Source organism: Electrophorus electricus, chromosome 14, assembly GCF_013358815.1.
Source record: "Electrophorus electricus isolate fEleEle1 chromosome 14, fEleEle1.pri, whole genome shotgun sequence".
NCBI classification, from domain to species: Eukaryota; Metazoa; Chordata; class Actinopteri; order Gymnotiformes; family Gymnotidae; genus Electrophorus; species Electrophorus electricus.
In genome coordinates this window covers 1702863-1722645 of record NC_049548.1, presented here as the reverse complement: position 1 = coordinate 1722645, position 19783 = coordinate 1702863, and the positions used below count along the sequence as shown (strand labels likewise).

General features: G+C 40.4%; 4 protein-coding genes across 11 annotated transcripts in view; all 4 read right to left on the bottom strand.

Moving 5' to 3' along the window:
- The window catches only part of spag9b (sperm associated antigen 9b), a 30143-nt gene extending 25055 nt beyond the window's left edge, over positions 1-5088 (bottom strand). For 3 of the 6 annotated variants that reach the window (XM_026999633.2, XM_026999635.2, XM_026999636.2), the window contains exon 1: positions 4471-5088. In XM_026999633.2, the coding sequence (XP_026855434.2) occupies positions 4471-4770 (300 nt within the window). In that variant the 5' untranslated portion in view covers positions 4771-5088. The remainder of the gene's footprint in view (positions 1-4470) is intronic. The other 3 variants (XM_026999637.2, XM_026999639.2, XM_026999638.2) reach the window with 2 other exon arrangements.
- Positions 5089-5651: 563 nt separating this feature from the next.
- On the bottom strand, positions 5652-11489 carry daglb (diacylglycerol lipase, beta). Its single transcript, XM_026999641.2, has 15 exons — positions 10953-11489; positions 10640-10791; positions 10370-10544; positions 9867-10134; positions 9493-9615; positions 9047-9174; positions 8809-8935; positions 8639-8722; positions 8328-8405; positions 8035-8115; positions 7792-7919; positions 7520-7588; positions 7213-7285; positions 6843-7093; positions 5652-6428 (listed from the first exon to the last, which is right to left on the bottom strand). Exons 1-15 carry the CDS (start codon positions 11045-11047, stop codon positions 6233-6235), a joined length of 2028 nt encoding a protein of 675 aa, XP_026855442.2. The 5' UTR covers positions 11048-11489; the 3' UTR covers positions 5652-6232.
- A 420-nt stretch (positions 11490-11909) lies between these two features.
- On the bottom strand, positions 11910-15896 carry kdelr2b (KDEL endoplasmic reticulum protein retention receptor 2b). Its single transcript, XM_026999683.2, has 5 exons — positions 15622-15896; positions 14102-14202; positions 13743-13901; positions 13349-13601; positions 11910-13215 (listed from the first exon to the last, which is right to left on the bottom strand). Exons 1-5 carry the CDS (start codon positions 15710-15712, stop codon positions 13181-13183), a joined length of 639 nt encoding a protein of 212 aa, XP_026855484.1. The 5' UTR covers positions 15713-15896; the 3' UTR covers positions 11910-13180.
- Positions 15897-16200: 304 nt separating this feature from the next.
- mettl9 (methyltransferase like 9) lies at positions 16201-19579 on the bottom strand. Of its 3 annotated transcripts, none has more exons than XM_035533591.1 (6): positions 19413-19579; positions 19109-19270; positions 18735-18925; positions 18218-18427; positions 17032-17216; positions 16201-16881 (listed from the first exon to the last, which is right to left on the bottom strand). In XM_035533591.1, exons 2-6 carry the CDS (start codon positions 19268-19270, stop codon positions 16673-16675), a joined length of 957 nt encoding a protein of 318 aa, XP_035389484.1. In that variant the 5' UTR covers positions 19413-19579; the 3' UTR covers positions 16201-16672. The 3 variants fall into 3 exon arrangements, with proteins under 3 accessions (XP_035389484.1, XP_035389485.1, XP_035389483.1); XM_035533592.1 differs by having other exon boundaries at positions 19109-19224; XM_035533590.1 differs by lacking the exon at positions 19413-19579 and having other exon boundaries at positions 19109-19285.
- Positions 19580-19783: the final 204 nt, after the last annotated feature.

Here is a 19783-nt window from a genome sequence, read left to right as displayed (position 1 = left end):
GCACAGACATGTTGTGTTATCAATTATTCTGTGTTTAAGACTGCACATAACCAATTATAAATCATTGAATATTTATATTCTTGCAAAGATTGCTCAGAAGTGAGCAAGCAGGCACTTTATCATTAATGAACTAGCCATTAAACAAGGGTCTCTGCAAGCAGTACTGTTAATCAGCAGGCAAGATTATAAAGGTGTAATATGTTTTGTAGAGCACTTGTGAATTTTTCTGTCAGTTATATTTATAAGCTGCAAAACAAGCACAACTGCTTACTTCAGTAAAGGAATGACTACTCTTCATCACTGAAATAATTTGTGGTTATCTGAAACTTGCAACATTTAAATGCATCACTTGATATTTCATACAAGGTTTGGTAACCTTGTAATAGTGATTTAAAAATACAAAAACAAAAACAAAGCCCCACAGTGTTGTATTTTTATTTGTATTTTTGGTAATCAGCCATTTGCTTCAGTTGCAGTATCTACAGATTTACTTTGCAGTTAGCCTAGGATTACAGGATATACCAGATATACTTTGAACTATAAAAATGAACAAACTTATTCTAACATTATGGTTCATATTAAATATGACTGGGGCTGTGTACAGCCTTAGTCACCAGGAAGACCAATGTGGGTTAATGTCTAAAGAGGTTTTGTATTGGATTGGTTTAAAAGTGAACTGGAGCCTCTCTGGTGAGCCTTTTGGAGGTCTCGTGGGCTTTATTAGGTGAAACACAGGCTAAGGGAGCTTGTTGTGGTGTCTATTCTGAAGCGAGAGGGTTGCGCCATATGTGAAACTCTAATGGTCTGGCAGAGGATATTTTCCACCTTATCCTGTGTATTACAATTTAACAGTGTTCCTAAACAAGTATTCATACACATGTATTGAATATTTGGATGTGTTAGGAAACTTCAGTGAGCATTTGAAGCCTGTAAATTGTATTTAGGCCAGTACTAATATCAGGTGATCAAGAAAAGAAAGAACCACAAAAGTGCATGCATATATTATATATCTATATCTATATATATATAGATAGATATATCTATAGATCTATATCTATCGATCTATCTATCTATATCTATCTATCTATCTATCTATCTATCTATCTATCTATCTATCTATCTATCTATCTATCTATCTATCTATCTATCTATCTATCTATATATATATATATATATATATATATATATATATATATATAGATGGACAGATAGAAAAATACACACACACACACACACACACACACACACACACACAGGCCAAAAAAGGTTACCACCTGGATTTAACTAAGCAAATAGGTAAGAGCCTCCCATTGGATAATTACTGTATGGGTGATTATGTTTCAACTGGCAACAAGTTATTTAACCCTAACTGATGCAGTAACTAGCTTCTCATTTGTTAAACAACCATGTCAAAAGACACATCCTGTGGTTGTGGAAAAGATGTTAATCTGTTTCAGAAGGGTCAAATTATTGGCATGCATCAAGCAGAGAAAACATCTAATGAGATTGCTGAAACTACTAAAATCGTGTTAAGAACTGTCCAACGCATTATCAAAAAGTGGAAGGACAGTGGGGAAACATCATCTTCGAGGAAAGAATCTGGGTGGAAAAAAATCTTGAATGATCGTGATCGGCGATCACTTAAACGTGTGGTGAAATCAAATCGTAGAAAAACAACAGTAGAACTCAGGGATATGTTAAATAGTGAAAGTAAGAGCATTTCCACACACACAATGCAAAGGGAACTCAAGGGATTGGGACTTAACAGCTGTGTAGCCTTAAGAAAACCACTTGTTAGTGAGGCTAACCGGCAAAAATGGCTTAAATTTGCTAGGGAGCATAAAGATTGGACTCTGGAGCAATGGAAGAAGGTCTGATGAGCCCAGATGTACCCTGTTCCAGAGTGATGGGCGCATCAGGATAAGAAGAGAGGCGGCTGAAGTGATGCTCCCATTATGCCTAGTGCCTACCGTACAAGCCTGTGGGGGAAGTGCTATGATCCGGGGTTGCTGCAGTTGGTCAAGTCTAGGCTCAACAACGTTATGGACCCAAAGAATGAGGTCCACTGACTACCTGAATATACTGAACGACCAGGTTATTCCATCAATGGATTTTTTCTTCCCAGATGGCACGGGCATATTCCAAGATGACAATGCCCGGATTCATCAGGCTCAAATTGGGAAAGAGTGGTTCAGGGAGCATGAGACATCATTTTTCACACATGGTTTGGCCACCACAGAGTCCAGACCTGAACCCCATTGAGAATCTTTGGGATGTGCTGGAGAAGACTTTGTGCAGTGGTCCAAATTTCCAATCATCCATACAAGATCTTGGGGAAAAATTAATGCAACTCTGGACAGAAATAAATGTTCTGACATTGCAGAAGCTTGTGAAAATGATGCCACAGCAAATGTGTGCCATAATCAAAGCTAAAGGCGATCCAACTAAATTTTATTGTATGACCTTTTTTTTGGCCAAGCAGTGTATATATGTATGAGAGAGAGAGGCTAAACTCACTACAGATATTATAAAGATGTGAAATGACTCAAACAACACCACATTCTTAGACCATGTAGCTTACCACATGTTTTGTTCAATAAAGATAACAAAAAGAACAAGAGTTTGCAGATAATCAGTCTCATTTTTGACATGGTTAATATCAGTGTCACACTGCTATAAAGAAGCAGACTTACTACTTTATAACTAAACATAACATCTCCTAGTTTCACACTAACTGGTGTGTGCTTGACATTTCTCTGTTATTCACAAAATCCAGCAGGCGGACAAGAAATGGTTCATACCACTGCTCCTGGCATTAATGCTCAGGACTCTAATCCACTGGCAAACCAAGACAGCTCGAAACAAAGCCCAGAGGTACAGAAGTACGCAGGGCAGCTGTTCACTTCAGTTGGTGCAAACAAAAAGGTCACATGACCTGAAAGTTAGCCTGGCTTTTGATGGAAGGGGAGCACTTTCACTTGGCGGCTGCCGTCACGCAGAAGGCCAGGCATACAAAGGAGGACAAGGGAAGCAGACACAGAAGGAAGGCGGGGGATCCTGTGTGTGCCTCTGTGGATCGCCGTGTCCCTGTGGGTTTAGGAACAAGCAAGTGACTGTTGAGCTGCAGTGGCTGGAAGGCAGTTCAGCATGGAGGCTGAGCTTAGGGAGGCCTTGCTGGGACTGACCTGAATGACTGCACGCTTCTCCCTGTTCCACTTCACATTCTCCAGATAACGATGTGTCGTGACAATGTGGGCCAGCCATCGTGACCCAAATTAAGCATGGTTTGAAACTACTACAGATTTATGATGCAGGACTGAGGGTGCTGTTTACGCATTTTTTTCATAAGCATTTCAACGTAGCAAGGAAAAAAATCCTGTCCCTAAAGTATTCTCAAACAACCTTACAATTACTTTCAAAAAGCTTTAACAGAGAATGGCGTAGCATAATGGAGTGGCATTGAAAGCTATGACACCTTACCAGGCACAGGACAAGCTCAGCAGTCCTGGGGGTATTAAACTTAATTCATTTGATAGTAAGCATCATAATGTCATGAACTACACTTTGTTAAGTTTCACTGAATAGTAAAGTTAATGGTACAAGTCTTTTAACGTGCTTATCAAAAATTTTACGCGCATTAGGACTTTTAGAGAACATACCATGATAACATAATAATAATAATAATAATAATGATAGAAACTAAACTATAATGTTTCTCGTACATTTATATGAATATTTTCTTCTTTTGTACACAGTATGTGTACCGAGTCTCACTAGGCAAGACTGAGGGATACACCCTGACTCCATACACATTCTAAAAACAAATTTTTCCGTTTCCCCATTACATTTGAGAAGCCAGATTCTGCAGCCTCACGTGTTATGCCAGAGCAGCGCACGCTAGAAGACAGCTTCTTCTACAAGAATCATCCTCACTTTCAGCTGTATCTGCAAAAGTGACGCGGTCTTATTCTGTGGTTGTGTCTTTTCATGTTTAACATTCACATGCTAACAGAGCTGGAATAGTTCCCTTTTCATCAAAACATGACTTGGCACGTTCTGGGGGAAATTACAAGGGACTTTACAGCTCTTATTCACACCATTAACATGACAACTGGAATTTTCACGTTGTCATAACACCATTAGTTTGTTTTTTTCAAAATCTGAAAACAACAACTTGTTGAGGGGCAAGTGGCCTTAAAGAAGACCGTCCCGCGAGATACAATTAAGCATTACGTTGGGTTGTGTTTCTGTAATTCACGTGCATAAGAGGACCCCCCTCAACAACCAAAAAAAAAGAAAAAAGTTTGCAACCTGAACTTGAATCTCAGTCCGCAGAGTATTAGTTTAAAGCACAGCCGTGCCCTAGTTACAGATATGACAGCGAACAACTCTGGCTCAGGTGGCCTAGCTTTGCCATTATTTTCACCGAGCTACCTAATCGTAAAGCTCGCGGAGATCCACGGCGCCCACCTCCTCAGCGCCTTTCCTCAGCGCCTTCTCCCGTTCGTACTGAGTGAGCAGCTGCTCGTTGTCCTCCTTCAGCAGCTCGAGCTCCACCTCGTGCTCCTGGTTCTGCGCGAGCACCGAGTCCAGGTTCTCCAGAACGGCGACGACGAGGGGCATGAGCTCTTTAACCACGTCCTCGTCGTACGTCCCGATCATCCGCTCGAACTCTCGGTAGACGGAGCTGGCCAAGCCGGACACCCGCTCGGACATCATCGCGGATGAACCTGCCTCCTCCTGATAAAGAACTCCGTCATCCAGCTCCATTTTCCTCTCAGTTGTCCGACTGTCTGACTGACTGTGGAAGTACAGGTTAGCTAACCCAGCTAACCTAGTTAGCTAACCTGGCTAACGCTAGCTAGCTCACGACTTAGGTTAGCCAGCTAGCGCGCTAGCCATGCAACCGTCCCGCTTCTGCGCGTACTTCGCAACAAAAGTGACTCCAAGTGCTGGATCCGTTGACGAAAGTTCTGAAAATAAAGATAAGGCTGCCCAGACCGGCTCCGTCTTCGGACACTGCTGTTTGACAGCGACAACTCTGCGGCTCCAGTTGTTCCAACTACTCCTCACACAAGTTGTTGACTAGTCCGTCACGTGACGTCACTTTCTAAATGTGGGACGGGAGGGAAAAAATGCAATCCCTGTTATTTGGTTTAGTTTTTTTTTTTTTTTTTCCAATCACAACCATTTCTCTTATTCTTCTATCATTCGGAGATATTCTACTATGCGCCAGTTTAACTAATCAGATAAAAAAAAATTTTTAAAAACCACAAGCCTTAGTCATTTGCTCCTAATTATCCGAAGCAGTCAACAAGTTGAATAAAGTTGGATATGAAAATGACAGACAAAACAACCATTAGATTATTAGTAGCTAAATACGTCCCTGCTTCAATAAAAACGTCTAAATGATGTAATTTCTTGCAATATTCCTATGCCTTGTTTAGTAACTAGGAGAAAAAAAGATAAATGCATGTTGGAAACTCCTGTGGCTATTGCTTCTAAATGGCCTTCTAAAGTACTCAGAGAAACACTTCACCTATCAATATTTTATTAAATAATTAAGCAATGAAGGACTCAGAAATGTACTTTCTGTATCATTGAACTGTTTTTATCAGATATTAAATCATAATGGTAGAAACTGGACTGGCACCATTTTCATTAACATTTATTACTTATGAGAAGACAAAAAAAAAAACGTTATGGGAAAAGTCGATATACTAAATGAGCTGACTTACTCAAATCTTCTCATGCAAGCTGACTGCTTTGTACCATGCATCAAAACTACTGTTTCACAGGCAAAGGAGTTGCTCTGAACTCAAACCAGGCTTCACTCATCCAATGGCTAGGCATTGGCCTTATTCACCCTGATTTTCAAAACACAAAGAATAAAGCAGGACACCACTAATACAAAGCTACTGATGTTTCTTTCCCTTGTTACCTTCTTTCTTTAGTCCATATATGAATTAGCAAAGACTGCTAACAATGTAAACTTCCCAGCGCACTGCTGTTAAATAATGCACACTAGACTTTGACAGTGCAATAGGTGGTGTGATATGATTCGAAGAAGCCGGCACCATAACAGCAAATTAAAAAATATACATCTATAAATAAAACCAGGAAGAGTTGAACAGCTCTTGAAGGTTGGTGCCAGCAGAGGAGTCCTAAATGGCGTTTCCTGTGTGTTTGCCGCCACGGGCAGTCCAGGAGCCATGCTCCAGGTGGCAGGAGCTCAGATGACGTTCAGGTGACTGTTGCTGAGGGTGGAGGGGCAGAGGGAGAAGGCGCGGTTGCTGGTGAGGCTGCGCAGGGCATGGAGCACCACATCAGGCATGTGGTCAGTAAGCATGCGTGGACTGATCAGCACGCTGCCAAACGCCACCTCGCTGGACCACTCGGCACGGTAGCGCACTTGTGAGAAGCACGGCCTGGGTTTCGTAGTTTTAGCACAAGGCCCATGGTGGTGGCAGACAGCAGCAAAGCAAGAAAGCAGAGAGAGAATTTCAGGGCCCATGAACACAGCAAGGGTGGATTTCAAATCAGATGTACATTTTAACATGGTTTAAATGTTTGTGTTTTTTTTTATTTAACAGGGACAGTTCTGACAAGGGGACATTCCTCAGTGGGATGTCCAACTCTGCTAGACACTGACAGGTAGCTTTCCACAATGCAGACCAGAATGTGAAAAAATATGTAAGGTCTACACTTTTAGAATCTTTCCTTCCATGATCTGCAACCATCAAAGAATTACTCTTTTTATGTACATATTTGGGCGTTAGTTATTTTCTGAGACAAAGTGATTCCATTCGCGCTAAATGGCTGAGAGTTGGCGTGTCTCTGACCTGCGCGAGGGCCCATCCTCTGTGATGTACATGATGCGTCCTGGCAGGTAGAGGGGCAGGTGTTTGGCATGGCCAGGTGAGTCATCGGATGATAGGCTCTGATAGGAGGTGGAGCCATGTACCAACAGGCTCTCCTCACCGAGCAAAGGCTGGCTCAGTGCTTCCTCCCTCCGACTCTCCATTTCTGTGGGGAAGTCATCTGGGGTTCCCCCAAACACCTCATACCAGCAGCCATGCAAGAGAATCTTGTACTAGGGAGTGACAGGAGAGGAAAAAATTAACAAAAATAAGTAGAATTAGTATTTAAATAGTACTTATTTATTTAGTACTTAAAAAATAGTAAGGATAACAAATAATAAACAATTCTTACCTTGGGTTTACAACAGTTAGATACCATCTTCAGTATCCTCCTCTTTAAATCTTCCATGTTTGGAATGCTCAGTCTACAAAAAAGCATTGAAAGAGAAACCTTAAAACCTTGAAAGTCATTTTAGGGAAGTGAAACAAACAGAAATTCCATACCCCCCCCCCCCCCCCCCCCAAAAAAAAATCTATAATTAGAAACACTCCTAATTATACATGCTTTAAAAATATCTGGCATTCATGAGCACTCTTTCTTCTGCAGTACTCAGTAAGGGGATCAGTACATGCATGATGAGCACATGCATAATTCTTACCTGGGGACAAGATCTTTTCCAAGAACCACAGAGATCACAAACTGTTTGGAGTAGTCAGCAAGCGCTTTACTAAGGAGATGTTACAATTAAAATGAATATTGCAACATTTCAAGTGTCAGTATCTTCAATTCAGTCTCATCCTACCTGCTAGTATGCTACCGCCCAAAGGTTATGACTAGAACATCATCATAACTAAAAATAGTGAAATTTTAGCCCACCACCCATGAAATTCTATAACTCCAAATGTTGACTTCCTAAATGCACAAATGTACCTCATTAGGCCACCTGGTGGTGAGAAAGCATAACACTGCAATGTGGGATACACACTACGCAGGAGGACTGCCAACAGGGAGGCAGTGCCTGCACCAAGACTGTGACCTGTGATGACCAGCCTGTACTCCTGTGCATGCACACACACACACACACACACACACACACACATTTACTTTTCAGGCACATGTTTCACTTCCAATCAGAGAGTGGAAATATGAAAATGACAAGTAAATGAGACTTACCGGGGCAATGCTGAAAGCTTGGCTCAAGATGCCGTCATTGACCAGTCTTTTGTAGATATAGTTAGCTGCATGAGAGATGCCCTGTGAACCAGATAAAGATTTCATTACTGCCTGAAGACACCTCAAGTAAAAGTGAATGTACACCTAAACACAGTAATAAAGGTATGAATAGGCATAAATATTAAACATTTGTTAAAAAGAGATGAGAAACAATGCTGCAGTCTCAAAACATTCTGACAAATAGTTGCAATGACAAGGAAGCCATGCCACAACAGAGCCGAGATTTCACAGACCTTGTGTGCATAGCAGGCTCCGGACACACCTTGAACAGGCAGGTTCTCACACTCTGCAGAAAGGTCTGTCAACACGTCCTATACATATGATAGCACACAATCACCCAACATTAAAATGAAAGATACAAGAAATAACAACAAACTGCCATGCTTAAATGAATTAATTAATTAGTAAATATATATGAAAAACATAAAGGGAAAAAAACACGACAAAACACAGTTTTAGGTAATCAGTGTCTGTTGTTCTGCACAACAGCAGAGCTTCGGTATTCTCCTGAGCACCAAACTAATTTTACCTAGTGGCCACTCACCTTCAGTGACAGTGTTCCCCTCACGGCAACCAGAACTGCCTCCCTTTTATGGTCCAGTGCAACAAAGAATGGGATCTCATATATCTACAGAACAGTCAAAAGTACTCAAGCCCACATTAATGGATCGAAATGATCAGAGGATGCCTGTGATGGGGAACATGACCTGGTACCTGATTGTGAATGCTAATGTGAATAAAGTCTCTGTACTGTAGTCCCGTCATGTGCAGGATGGAGCTAAAATGGCAGCCAAGGTTATCACCTCCAACCAGGTCATACTCCACGTTACGGTTCCTACAGCTGATTAACAGATCAATCACCAATCATCAGTTTGTCAGCATCTGGAGGCATTACGTTACCTAAAGCAGCAATAACATGGCAAAAAATTATACGGGTTATCCTTAAGCTTACCAGTCACCACTAAGTTTGCACAATCCAGTGAGAGGGTTTGAGTAGATATATATGGGCCAGCCATAGGCAGCTACAGCAAACTGCATGCAATGTGCAGCTTTCTCAAGCTCCAACTCCAGATCTTCTCTCTGTACCCAGACAGCATCACTGTATGCATCACATAGCATCACATTTACCCTGTACTTGTGACAACCATAAAGGAATAGCTACAATTAATCTCTCAAATCACACTGGATCACAAAATCTTATCAAAGATGGGTGTTTTGTACTATTGTCTTACGCTGATGTTGACTATACCTTCTTTTACCATTGGAAATGTTCAGATTCTAACCATCTTATTCCTTTTGTTATACCTTTATAAGTACAGATAGAGGAGGTGTCTGCATACTAAAACAATGTTAACTGTTTAATCCAGTGTCTTAGGTCAGTGACTGAAGCAAACTCACTATGGGGGATGATGGACTGTGAGGCAAGACATTATCAGGGTCTCTGCACTGCTCCATTTTATCCTGCTCCTGATGCAGAAGAGTCAGGCCTGCAGCGATGTCACTGGGTACCAGATCTGTGTCCTACAGAGGATAACGCTGCCAGTTAGCTGACTACACACAATTAACTACCACAAAAAATCCATAGCTCTGTCTTTGATAATCAATCGCTCAGTTGAATCTAAAAGGAAGACGTTTAGAGTGAAAGCAAGCAATCCAAAAATGGCATGCAAGCCGTTCTCTCAATTATTGGCACTGACACCATGCAAGGAGATAAACACAAATGAGCCAAAGTGTCCAGCAGGCAGAAGTCCAGCTTTGGTCTTTCGGCTCACAGAGAAAAAGCCGCTGAAGAGCTGGGCGATGCTGGAAAAGGCCGCCCTGTGGCTGTCATCTTGCGGCAGGCAGCAGCAGAGCAGGCGCAGCCGGCACTCCCACACGCGCGCCGCCAGTGAGCGCGCCCTGTCGAACAGCTGCGACGACTGACTGCTCTCCAGGTCCCTCAGGCCCAAGGGCTCATCCGCCCGCGTGCGCCATTGGAGGCTGCCCAGTGGATCGAACACAATCAGCACGCCCACCACTGTGAACAGCAGGATGATCCAGCTGGAAAAGAAGACAAGACTGAGTACCTGTGATGGGTCATGATGAAGTATGAAGAATACTTCATTGCTGCTGATATACATAAGTTTCATGCTTAATGGGATTCTCGATTTTTTAGGGTTCAATTAATGACGGCTCTTTCAGATTTTTGACTCTGGTACAACATCAAATTGATCCCAAGCTGTTTATCCACCTCTTTTTTTAAAAAGCTGGACAACATAAGTTGATTTAAACCTACCTAGCAACCACAGCACCAATTACAACACCAACTTCAGCTGGTGCACATCCCCTGCTGTCATCTGAGACCCAGATGGCTCCAAGACATGCCCAAACAAACTCAGGGATATAAAGCAGTGCACGAAGATACACCAAAGCTGGCATAGAGCGACGAGGACCAGGATTCATTATGGTTCCTTTGATAAAAGAATATGATAAAGTAAGTGATGTTGACTATCGCCCACTTATCTCTATAGGGTCAGATGAGTGTTTTCCATTTTATAATGCTTACCTTGAGCACTGATGTAAACAATTGCACATAAAGATAAAATAATGACCGCAAGCAGGATGAGAAGGACAACAAGGTAGCCATGCAGAACAGCTCCACTATGGCAGTCAAACCTTCCTTTGTGGGTGGCATACAGAACTAAAGTTCCAATCCACCTAAGAGAAAAGAAGCACGGAATGTGGCATCTTTGACAGGTAACTTTTTTTTTCCCATACACCCGAATATAAAATATTTATACATTGTGAAACAGACGAGTCTTTAAATACACATCAGAAACTAAGACACCCGTGTCAAAAAAAGGTAAACAATCTCTTACCATAGAAGTCGAATGAAGATTTCGAAGGCGCCTGGCAATACAAGGTCATCGCTGGCGATTCCCCATCGCCGACCAAACACGACCATACCAGGCATTTTGCCAGATGACGGTCAAGGCGAGCGTTAGCTAACCGTTTCCGAAACACAGAATTGTGAAATCCAGCCACCGCCCAATACAAAGACGGATAGGTTAACGTAACTGGCTAGCTAACGTATTTAGGCTACTCATATTTTGCTATCTGACTCGGGAACGATAAGTTAACATTTTCAGTCTGCATTCCTGTCAATAACAAATCAGCTATCCAGTGGTTGTATCCAGCTCGCAAGCTAGGCGTTAGACAGGAGGCGCAGATAGCTGGCTAGTTATCACAATATTCCGGATAATTACGTAAAATTAACTATAATTCTCTGTACCCCCATTTAATCGTACCTAACCATAACCGCGAAAGCGAGTGAAGCACGTTATTACTCAACGACATAAAGCGAGCACAGCTTTGACATTATCTGGTTAGTCGGAAATAGTCGTTGTTGTCTTTTTTTTTTTTTTTTTTTTTGGTGTTTCACTCGTAACTTCCTTCTGTTTTATACACTGTCAAATAGTTCCGTAAAGCATGTAGTATCCATTTCTAGGGAGATGATCTGACTACGAAAGCTAATAAAATTTGCCTGTGCTAAATGTCATTATATTGCAGGTATTAGCCATTTTAAAAATGTTTTACTAGCATTATTTAATTGTCATGTACCAAATATGAAAATCATCTGGACTATTTTCCATGCGGCCAACTACTAATCATTTAATACAAAATACACTATATCCTTGTCATTTACTTTCACTATGCATTCATATTATAACACGCGAGGAATATTTAGTTGGATTAGAAAGGTTCACAACCTTGAAGTTAAGTCCTAGGCTATGCATGAAACAACTTCATTTTATGACAAGGCACAGCAAGATGACTAGTATTTCCCATAAAATATTTATTTGAGGTGGACATCACACTATGCTGAAAAAGAGCTAAGATGTAAGAGAAAATGCAGAATTCAGAATTGTAAAAAAATGTAAATTAAAATATAAACCAAACAGCAGAAATTGAAACCACTTCAAGCCCATTTGCAGCAATGTCCATCTCTTGGATATTTGAACAAAAAAATTTAAACAAATTTTTAAAACAAAAATTACAGTATAAGGATCTCTCAATATACAGATCATGTTTTACATTTTTATGGCCAATGCTGATCAGGGACTTGATTTAAAAAAATTAAAAAAAAAAGTCCAAAAAGTCCAATACCTGATATGTAGGTTTTCAAATACAAAACCTCTACTGAAGTTATGGAGTTGCATACCTTAGCAAATCTCATGTCATGTTGTACAAATTTTAGAATAGAAAATATATAAATTAGGTAATGATGGATTGGTGGACATACAGAGGAAAAACTCATAGTTCTTTAAAGTAAAATGCATTATAGGCTTAAACAAGTATCCAATAAGTTAGAGAAACCATTTAAAGCAATGAAAACAATGTGTCAATACTGTATGACTGCAATGAAGAGATGGACAGAAGACATCAAATATCAGCTGTTGCCACTTTTCAACCAACTTGAATAGTGTAAAACCTCTAAAATTTGTCATCTAAAATTGACAAATACTGTAAATGTATTTCATTCTAATGAAAGAAACAGGCTCACCAGAGCATTGGGTAAACCACTGTATTGAGGTTTTAAACAAAGGAATGTACATTGCATAAGGTAAAAACAATAATTCTCAAAACAATTCTACCACAGAGAGTAATTTTTCCGTCCAGCACTCTTCTAGAGTTTTAGTAAACGTACATCTAGTCATATTGCAAATACTCTTACAAACAGTCAATATTTGGCATAAGAATAAGTCCCCTTGACGCTGCCAAATTGTTATGCATATTTCAGCTCTTTTTATGATGCCACGAGCCAAATCATAGTGAGTATACATTTCATGTAGAAAACATTTTCCCCTTATTTATGTAATAATAAAAGTGGTAAAACAAGATGCATAAAACAGGAATCCGAATACAGGGGGAGCAGCGGCATTTGCCAGTGCTTGAATCCAGAACCGTCCCTGAGCTGCTGGCATAGTCAGGGTTAGAGGAATACAGAGGAGGATCCCTTTCATACTCCATCTCAGGCATCTTGCTCAAACATGTCAGTGGCATCCTGTCCCCCTACACAGCATTGCCAAGGCTTTGTCTTTGGCACTTAGGCAGGCAAACTCAGCTTCTTACCTTTCAGCACTATGCAGAAAAAAGACAGACAAATTAATGATCCATAAAGATAAAAAAAAATAAAGAATACATAACAGTTAAGTGCACAGTTACACAACTGATCTGGGGAGGTTCATGACAAAGTATGAAATCCCTCTCTTACCTTTTGTTACATAGAGATAGAAGAAATCACAATACAAGATTGTCTGAACGATGCCTGCCACAATGGCAATCATATCGAAGAAGCCTTCAAAGTAGAAGCGCCAGACCCAGTTGATAAGATACAGGGCACGGTAAAGACCCAGAAAGAACAGATAGTGGGTGGTGATGGTCTCAGCTTCACCCGTCTTACTAATCATAAAGAGTTGTGGAAGGATGGAAACTGACTCCAAGTAGATGGAGAAAGTCCACAGGATCTACAGCATCAAAAGGGGAGAAAGCTTTAAGTAAATAAACAAAAGTTAAAGTTAATTAATTAATTAATTGACTGACTGAAAATGATTTCCTCAAACTCTTCAAAACAGTGTCGAGAAAAAAACTTGGACCTAGTACTTTACCTCAAGTGGCGAGAAATCATGGTTGACGAGGAAAGCAAGACCTCCCACAGGAACAACCAGGAATTCCACCCTGAAAGTGTCATGGTTGCCATCATAGGTGGCTTTGAACTTGACGTAAATCAGGTACACTGTGGCATATGCACATCCAATGTAGATAAGCTGTGCCAAGAGAACAACAACATGGGAGGGTGTGGATAAGGTAATGTGAAAGGACTTGAAGAGTTTAACACGAAAGTTCAATGGCTGTATTAATGCTTTGCCATGTCTTGGCATTTATCTTATTAATGCCAAACACACTGGGAAGGGAAAAGCAAATTATGCGCATACTTCCAAAGGTTCATCAGTCCACGTCACCTCACCTTCATGGTAGTGTTGTACAGAGAGATAAACGAGGTCAGAAGGTCCAAGTAGCGGGTAGTGAAAACCAAGGCAAACAATAACTGGCTTTTACCAGATATACCTGAAAAGGCAGGCAAAGTCAATCCATAACTTGCATGTGTGAAGTTCTCCTAAGGCAATGAGAATTCTAGAGTATTGTTATGAAATAATTCCATGTCTTATTTGCATAGAATAAAATTCCACAGTTCTTTCTTATATTCATCTTTTGATAATGCTCCAAATTGTCCATTCGCACACAATGTTAATGGTAGCACTGTCAATAGTCTTAATCAGGCATGATCATACATTAAGTAAAAGTCAAATTAAAACAGCACGAATCAATAAGTGTCTGTTGATTGTCTAGTGAATGATGTTTGCATATGTAGGCTTTATATTTCAGTTTAAAAAGAGATATTATTGTACACCGCCATATGTGCTTTTAAATAGATAGGTTCGTCTTGACTAATTGTCTAAAGGAGACAATTTACAGACAATTTTACAGAAAAGCATAATTTCTCACATTTACCAACCCGTAATATAAGATGCAACTGATATACGATGCTCATTTATATTTGCAAAAGGTGAGTGCCGACCATTAAAAAAACCATTAGAATATTTAAAACGATTTCGACTCCCTAAAATGATGACCGTTTGTGATCCGCTGTAACATCCTGCTCTTTAAACTAACCTGCCACGTCAGGGGTTACGCAAACCATCCTGAGAGGAAGAGAATGAATGAAGTAACCATGCAGGCCTGAGATTATTAGTGCACGCAGCTGCAAAAAGTTAGTTAGCTGTCATTTAATATGCTTGTAACCGCATTTATTAATATTACGATGCATGCAATCTTAGGAAAACTAAAGCAGCCCTGTATGTGGGATATGCCATGCAAGATCTGGTAATGATGGCTCTTTAGCAATTGACGTTACAAGTGCAAACAAACACAAACCTGCACAAACTAACCCCAACTAAGGTTACGTTTGATAAACCAGATAATTTAAATAGACAGCAATAACTCTAGCAAAAGACCCTCATGTCTCAGCTGTAGGTCACAACTCTGGTGGTTTCTGACATTACAGATGTTGGTTAACATATCGAGTCAAGCTAGCTAACGTCGACTACAATCGAAACATTCTTAAGGACGTGACGTCGGACAGACAAAACTGTGACTAAACATCTTCAACTGTCCGAAAATAAAACCAAAGAAACTAACTTTGTAGCTGCTTAGTTAATGAAGAAAAATACCGACATTAGTCAGTCAATCAGCTGGCTGGTATAGCCTAGTTAGCTAGCAAACCTCCTGGGTAGTCGCGGCCTGGCCCAAAGCTAACTAGCTAAGCTAAGATAAGCTACACTGAGAAGATTTAAGTGTTTGGCAGCTCAAAGTCCACAAATGTTGTAGTACGAACTACACGGAATGAGAAACACACAACTGAAGCACCAAGCCGAACTCCTGCTGTCTTTGCCTGGGTACGGGGTACTTGTAAAAGCGGCAACTTACCGGCGCAGGACCTGGTTTTCCAAATTTTAAGCAGCAGGATGATGATAGCTGCTAAGTGTGAGAGATCCCCAGTTAGTCTAAAAATGTTCATGTTTCTGTTTGTTTAATCAATGCAGAGAAAGCACAATGTCCCTAGTGATAACGTTATTATTTTTTTGGGGGGTGGAAGCGTCAGCTCGGCCAATTTATACTTCGGCTCTTCAGCTACAATAGTGAATATCTCCAAACAGCTTTTGGCCGTTTCCACACACCCCATTGAAAGATGGCGAGAAGATCACGACGTGGCCCGGGGACGTGGCCAGCAAGTTCAGCGGCCAATGAGCGTCAGGGCCCGGCCAACGGAGCTGACAGACACAAGGGCGGGACGTCTTTATGTATATAAAATATAAAACAAATATATGGAAAAGGTAAGTTAGACGCTGTAACAAATCATGCACGGGGATCGAGGTCACGATGCTATTTTGGAAATCGTAAACATTTATGCGGTTTGATATGTTTAATATATTATGTAAATAAACTTTTATGGCTTACTGCTGGTCACATGGATTGTCAGGTTACTGGAGTCAGAAATGCCTGTGCCAGAGTTAAAGGTTTTTTTTTTAATGGGTAAGCCTTTAACAGTACTTAAAGTAGTGGCTAAGCAGAGTGCTCTGCACTCATCTTGAAATAGCCAGGTACATTGTAGGTACATCCTAAAAACTATGCACAGTCATTTCAATTTCCAAAAAGGAACAGGAAAAGCTTACCAGTGCTTCTTTTCAAAGTGAAAATACATGCACAGTAGGTACATCTTAAAAGTTTTCTGTTAGAAGGATTTTTTTACCCATGTTTGTCTAGTGTTCCCAATTGTCTTTTCTTAAATGTACAAATTGAATTGTCAAGCAAATTATGCAACAAAAATAACTCCCATTTTAAAATTGCAGGTGTTCTGCTGTGCTTCTCTCTAAACAGATGCACCCTCATTTAGTAAAAAAAAAAAGTGTTCCAAGAAGTTAACATAACAGCAGAACCAAGAATGACCATTTTTTATCATAAAAAGACAAGTATGAACTCATTCCTGAGGCTTCAACACAAACACTGCATCATCTAATACATAGAAATCCTGCTTCATGTCTCCTTCACATAAGTATGGCAAACGAGTAACCGCTTCCACCTCAAATCCAATCTTCTGGAAAGTGTCCACAGACAGGTTTGTGACTTGCTCTTCCCAGGTCTTGCCCTTGACTTGGATATGCTCTTTTGGACGTATCCAGTTTCCACCTATGAATAAAAGTATGCCACGCTGACACATCAATATTTTGAACAATATAGGGAAAATAGGAAGACATACTTTTCAAAAGGGCTGTACACGTAACAAAGACACACTTGTCAAAGAAAAATTAAGCATCCTCATTACATGCACCACCCTACCCATTTCCACATAAGGCTGAAAAGGAAGTACTACTGCCAGGATCAACCTCCCCGAGCCTGGCACCAGCGATTTCTTGATGTCCCTGAGCAGTTCTAATGGTTCATCACATCGGTCCAACAAATTCAAGCAGCTGATAAGATCATACTGGAACCCTGTCCTTTGCCACTCATCAATTCCCAACAACCTGAAAAAACAAAATGGTTTTACAGACAAAATGTATTGACGAGTTATATGAATACAACCAAAGCTCTAATTTAAAACAGACATTCCATAGTGAAGCAAGAAAGATTTGGCTTAGTTTCTTCAGATTTAGGCACTTTTGAAGTAGCACTCACTAGTGGCAGCTGGTAACGTTTAATTTAAACTACTTAATTATAGTGGCACGCATCAGATTTAAAACCTTGATGCTTGCCTGCAAAAGCAAAAATGGACCAGCTCTTCCATACATGAGGTCAATGGTCAAAGCCCAATCCGTACCTCAAGTACTTCAAACATCAAGTACAGCTCGGTTTGAAATTCCATGCTTTAAGGCCCATGGAAGACAAGCATGGAGACTATTCTCAGTCCTGGCTCCTAGATGGTGGAATGAACTTCCACTTGCTGTTCAGACAGCAGAGTCCCTTGCAGTCTTCAAATGCAGACTAAAGACCCATCTATTCATGGAATATTTAAATGACCACTGACCCTGCTCCTATATTGACTAACTGAAACTAGTACTTATTGTAGTTTATTGTTTATTACACTGATGTTGAATAGCAAACTCTAGTACTTATTGTGTATTGCACTTCTTTGTCTAAGATAGAGCTTATGTATTTTGTACTTCTAGGTATCAGCATTGATCTCTCTATTTCTACAGTATTCTACATCATTGGTATATTGGACTCTAACCTACTGTACTGGCTAGGATGTATTCTATGAGGAAATGACAAAGCACTTTTTTAAGTCACTCTGGATAAGAGCACCTGCTAAATACCGTAAAAGTAATTCTTATAATTTAATGTATTTTCACATATCAATATGATCTGACAGTTTATTGCTTTCACAGAAGAAAAGACATGGCCAGCATTACGGATGACCTGATATTGGTGCATTTGTCATCCCAGTATAAACAGCCCGAGTTCACACACTGTCGCCTTTAATCAGACAACGTGAAACATAAGATATAAGGAAGTAGGCTGAAAACACCTGTAGTTCTTTCTGTGGAGTTGCCACTTCATTGGAGGAGACACCTCGGTAGCATAAACCTCTCTAAAATGAGAGCCCATGACATCCGTCACACCTCCGTCCCCTGCTCCTAGGTCCAATAGTCTTCCTCCGCTCCAGTCTGGACCAATTTTGAGGAGGTGGCGAAATTGTTCCCCTGAGAAGACAAACATGGAGCCTCGACCTAGAAATCTATTAATAAACAGGAGAACAACAAATTTGTTTCACAACTGTTTTAATGATGACTGAGTTGCATACATATTATATATACATATACACATATATATATATATATATATATATATATATATATATATATATATATAATGTGTGTGTGTGTGTGTGTGTGTATATATATATATATATATATATATATATATATTATAAAATGATTCAAGTGACTGAACAAAGTACATCCAAGTAAATAATCTGATAATGCTAAACAATCAGGATAATAATAAACAATAAGAGGAAAAGGGAAATTAATGCTATTAGGTACCCGTTGATGGATGTTCTTGAGATGACGGGGCTGAAGACAGTGGAGAACAATGAGTGGTAGAGCTGGGTAAAAAGCCAGCCAGATTTCTCCACACTCCTCTGAAGGAAAGCCTGAGTATCCACGTCTAACTGACTCTGCACAAACAGTGGTCGAATTGCTTCGCCAAGCATGTCTGGACAGCAGCGGTACCACTGAAAATGTTTAAGAGCCGTTTTCACACTTCACATCTTATGTTCCCATGAAGGGTCACAAATTAAGTTTCTTGAATAGTGACTATTCTCTTTGCGCTGTTTTCAAAACAAATCATAAAGACCACAAAACAATGACATCAAAAGTTTTGCATAAGGAAAAGTTATCAATTTAAAGAGATTTACCTCTTGAACTTCGTGCCCTGTAAAATTACCATCTGTTACCATGTTCATGAGAACAGCCCGCGCCAGTGGACTGCGGACATACTTTCCAGACCACATCCTTCGCGCTGCTAGTAGCACTGATATGTAAAACACCACCCATGCACAAAAAAGGAATGTTCTCATCTGTTGACAACACATACCAGTAAGAATAAGTGACTTACAAACTTCCAAATACGCGAGCTGGTCGCCCAGCTGTTCAGCCTCTTACAGAAAACCTTCCCGGTGCGGGTATAAATACCTTCTGTTCCATAGAAAACAAACAAACCTGAAGGCGTGGAGCGATTTAAATGGCCACATCGTCTCTCTGGTTAATCTGAAGAATAAATACCGGATTAATAACGGTCTGCTCCGCAGTACTGTTAGAAAAGCATGTAAACATCATCAGTTAGCTAGTTAGCTAAAATTACCCCTAAACAATTTACTTCCTGTGTTACAAGTAAATGAGTCCGTCAACACAAGCGCTGTCATCTCATATGACCACGAGATGGAGCACTGCGATGAGCACCCCAGACCCGTGATGCTCGACTGACTTGGTCCACTGATTTCTTTGGGTTTACCATTAAATTCGGTGCCTTGACAGATAAGTGATCTACACACAAAGGTTTGCCATTCTCTTGGGTTTAGAATAAACGACAT

Coding starts and splice junctions, on each gene's coding strand:
- daglb (XM_026999641.2), bottom strand. CDS start 11,047: ATGCCTGGTATGGTCGTGTTTGGTCGGCGATGGGGAATCGCCAGCGAT. Junction 10,792..10,952: donor ATCTTCATTCGACTTCTATG/GTAAGAGATTGT, acceptor CTTTTCTCTTAG/GTGGATTGGAACTTTAGTTC. Junction 9,616..9,866: donor TCTTCAGCGGCTTTTTCTCT/GTGAGCCGAAAG, acceptor TATCCTCTGTAG/GACACAGATCTGGTACCCAG.
- kdelr2b (XM_026999683.2), bottom strand. CDS start 15,712: ATGAACATTTTTAGACTAACTGGGGATCTCTCACACTTAGCAGCTATC. Junction 14,203..15,621: donor GAAAACCAGGTCCTGCGCCG/GTAAGTTGCCGC, acceptor CTGCCTTTTCAG/GTATATCTGGTAAAAGCCAG. Junction 13,602..13,742: donor ATGATTTCTCGCCACTTGAG/GTAAAGTACTAG, acceptor TTGATGCTGTAG/ATCCTGTGGACTTTCTCCAT.
- mettl9 (XM_035533590.1), bottom strand. CDS start 19,285: ATGTGTTGTCAACAGATGAGAACATTCCTTTTTTGTGCATGGGTGGTG. Junction 18,926..19,108: donor CAGGGCACGAAGTTCAAGAG/GTAAATCTCTTT, acceptor AAACATTTTCAG/TGGTACCGCTGCTGTCCAGA. Junction 16,882..17,031: donor TCAGCCTTATGTGGAAATGG/GTAGGGTGGTGC, acceptor TTTTATTCATAG/GTGGAAACTGGATACGTCCA.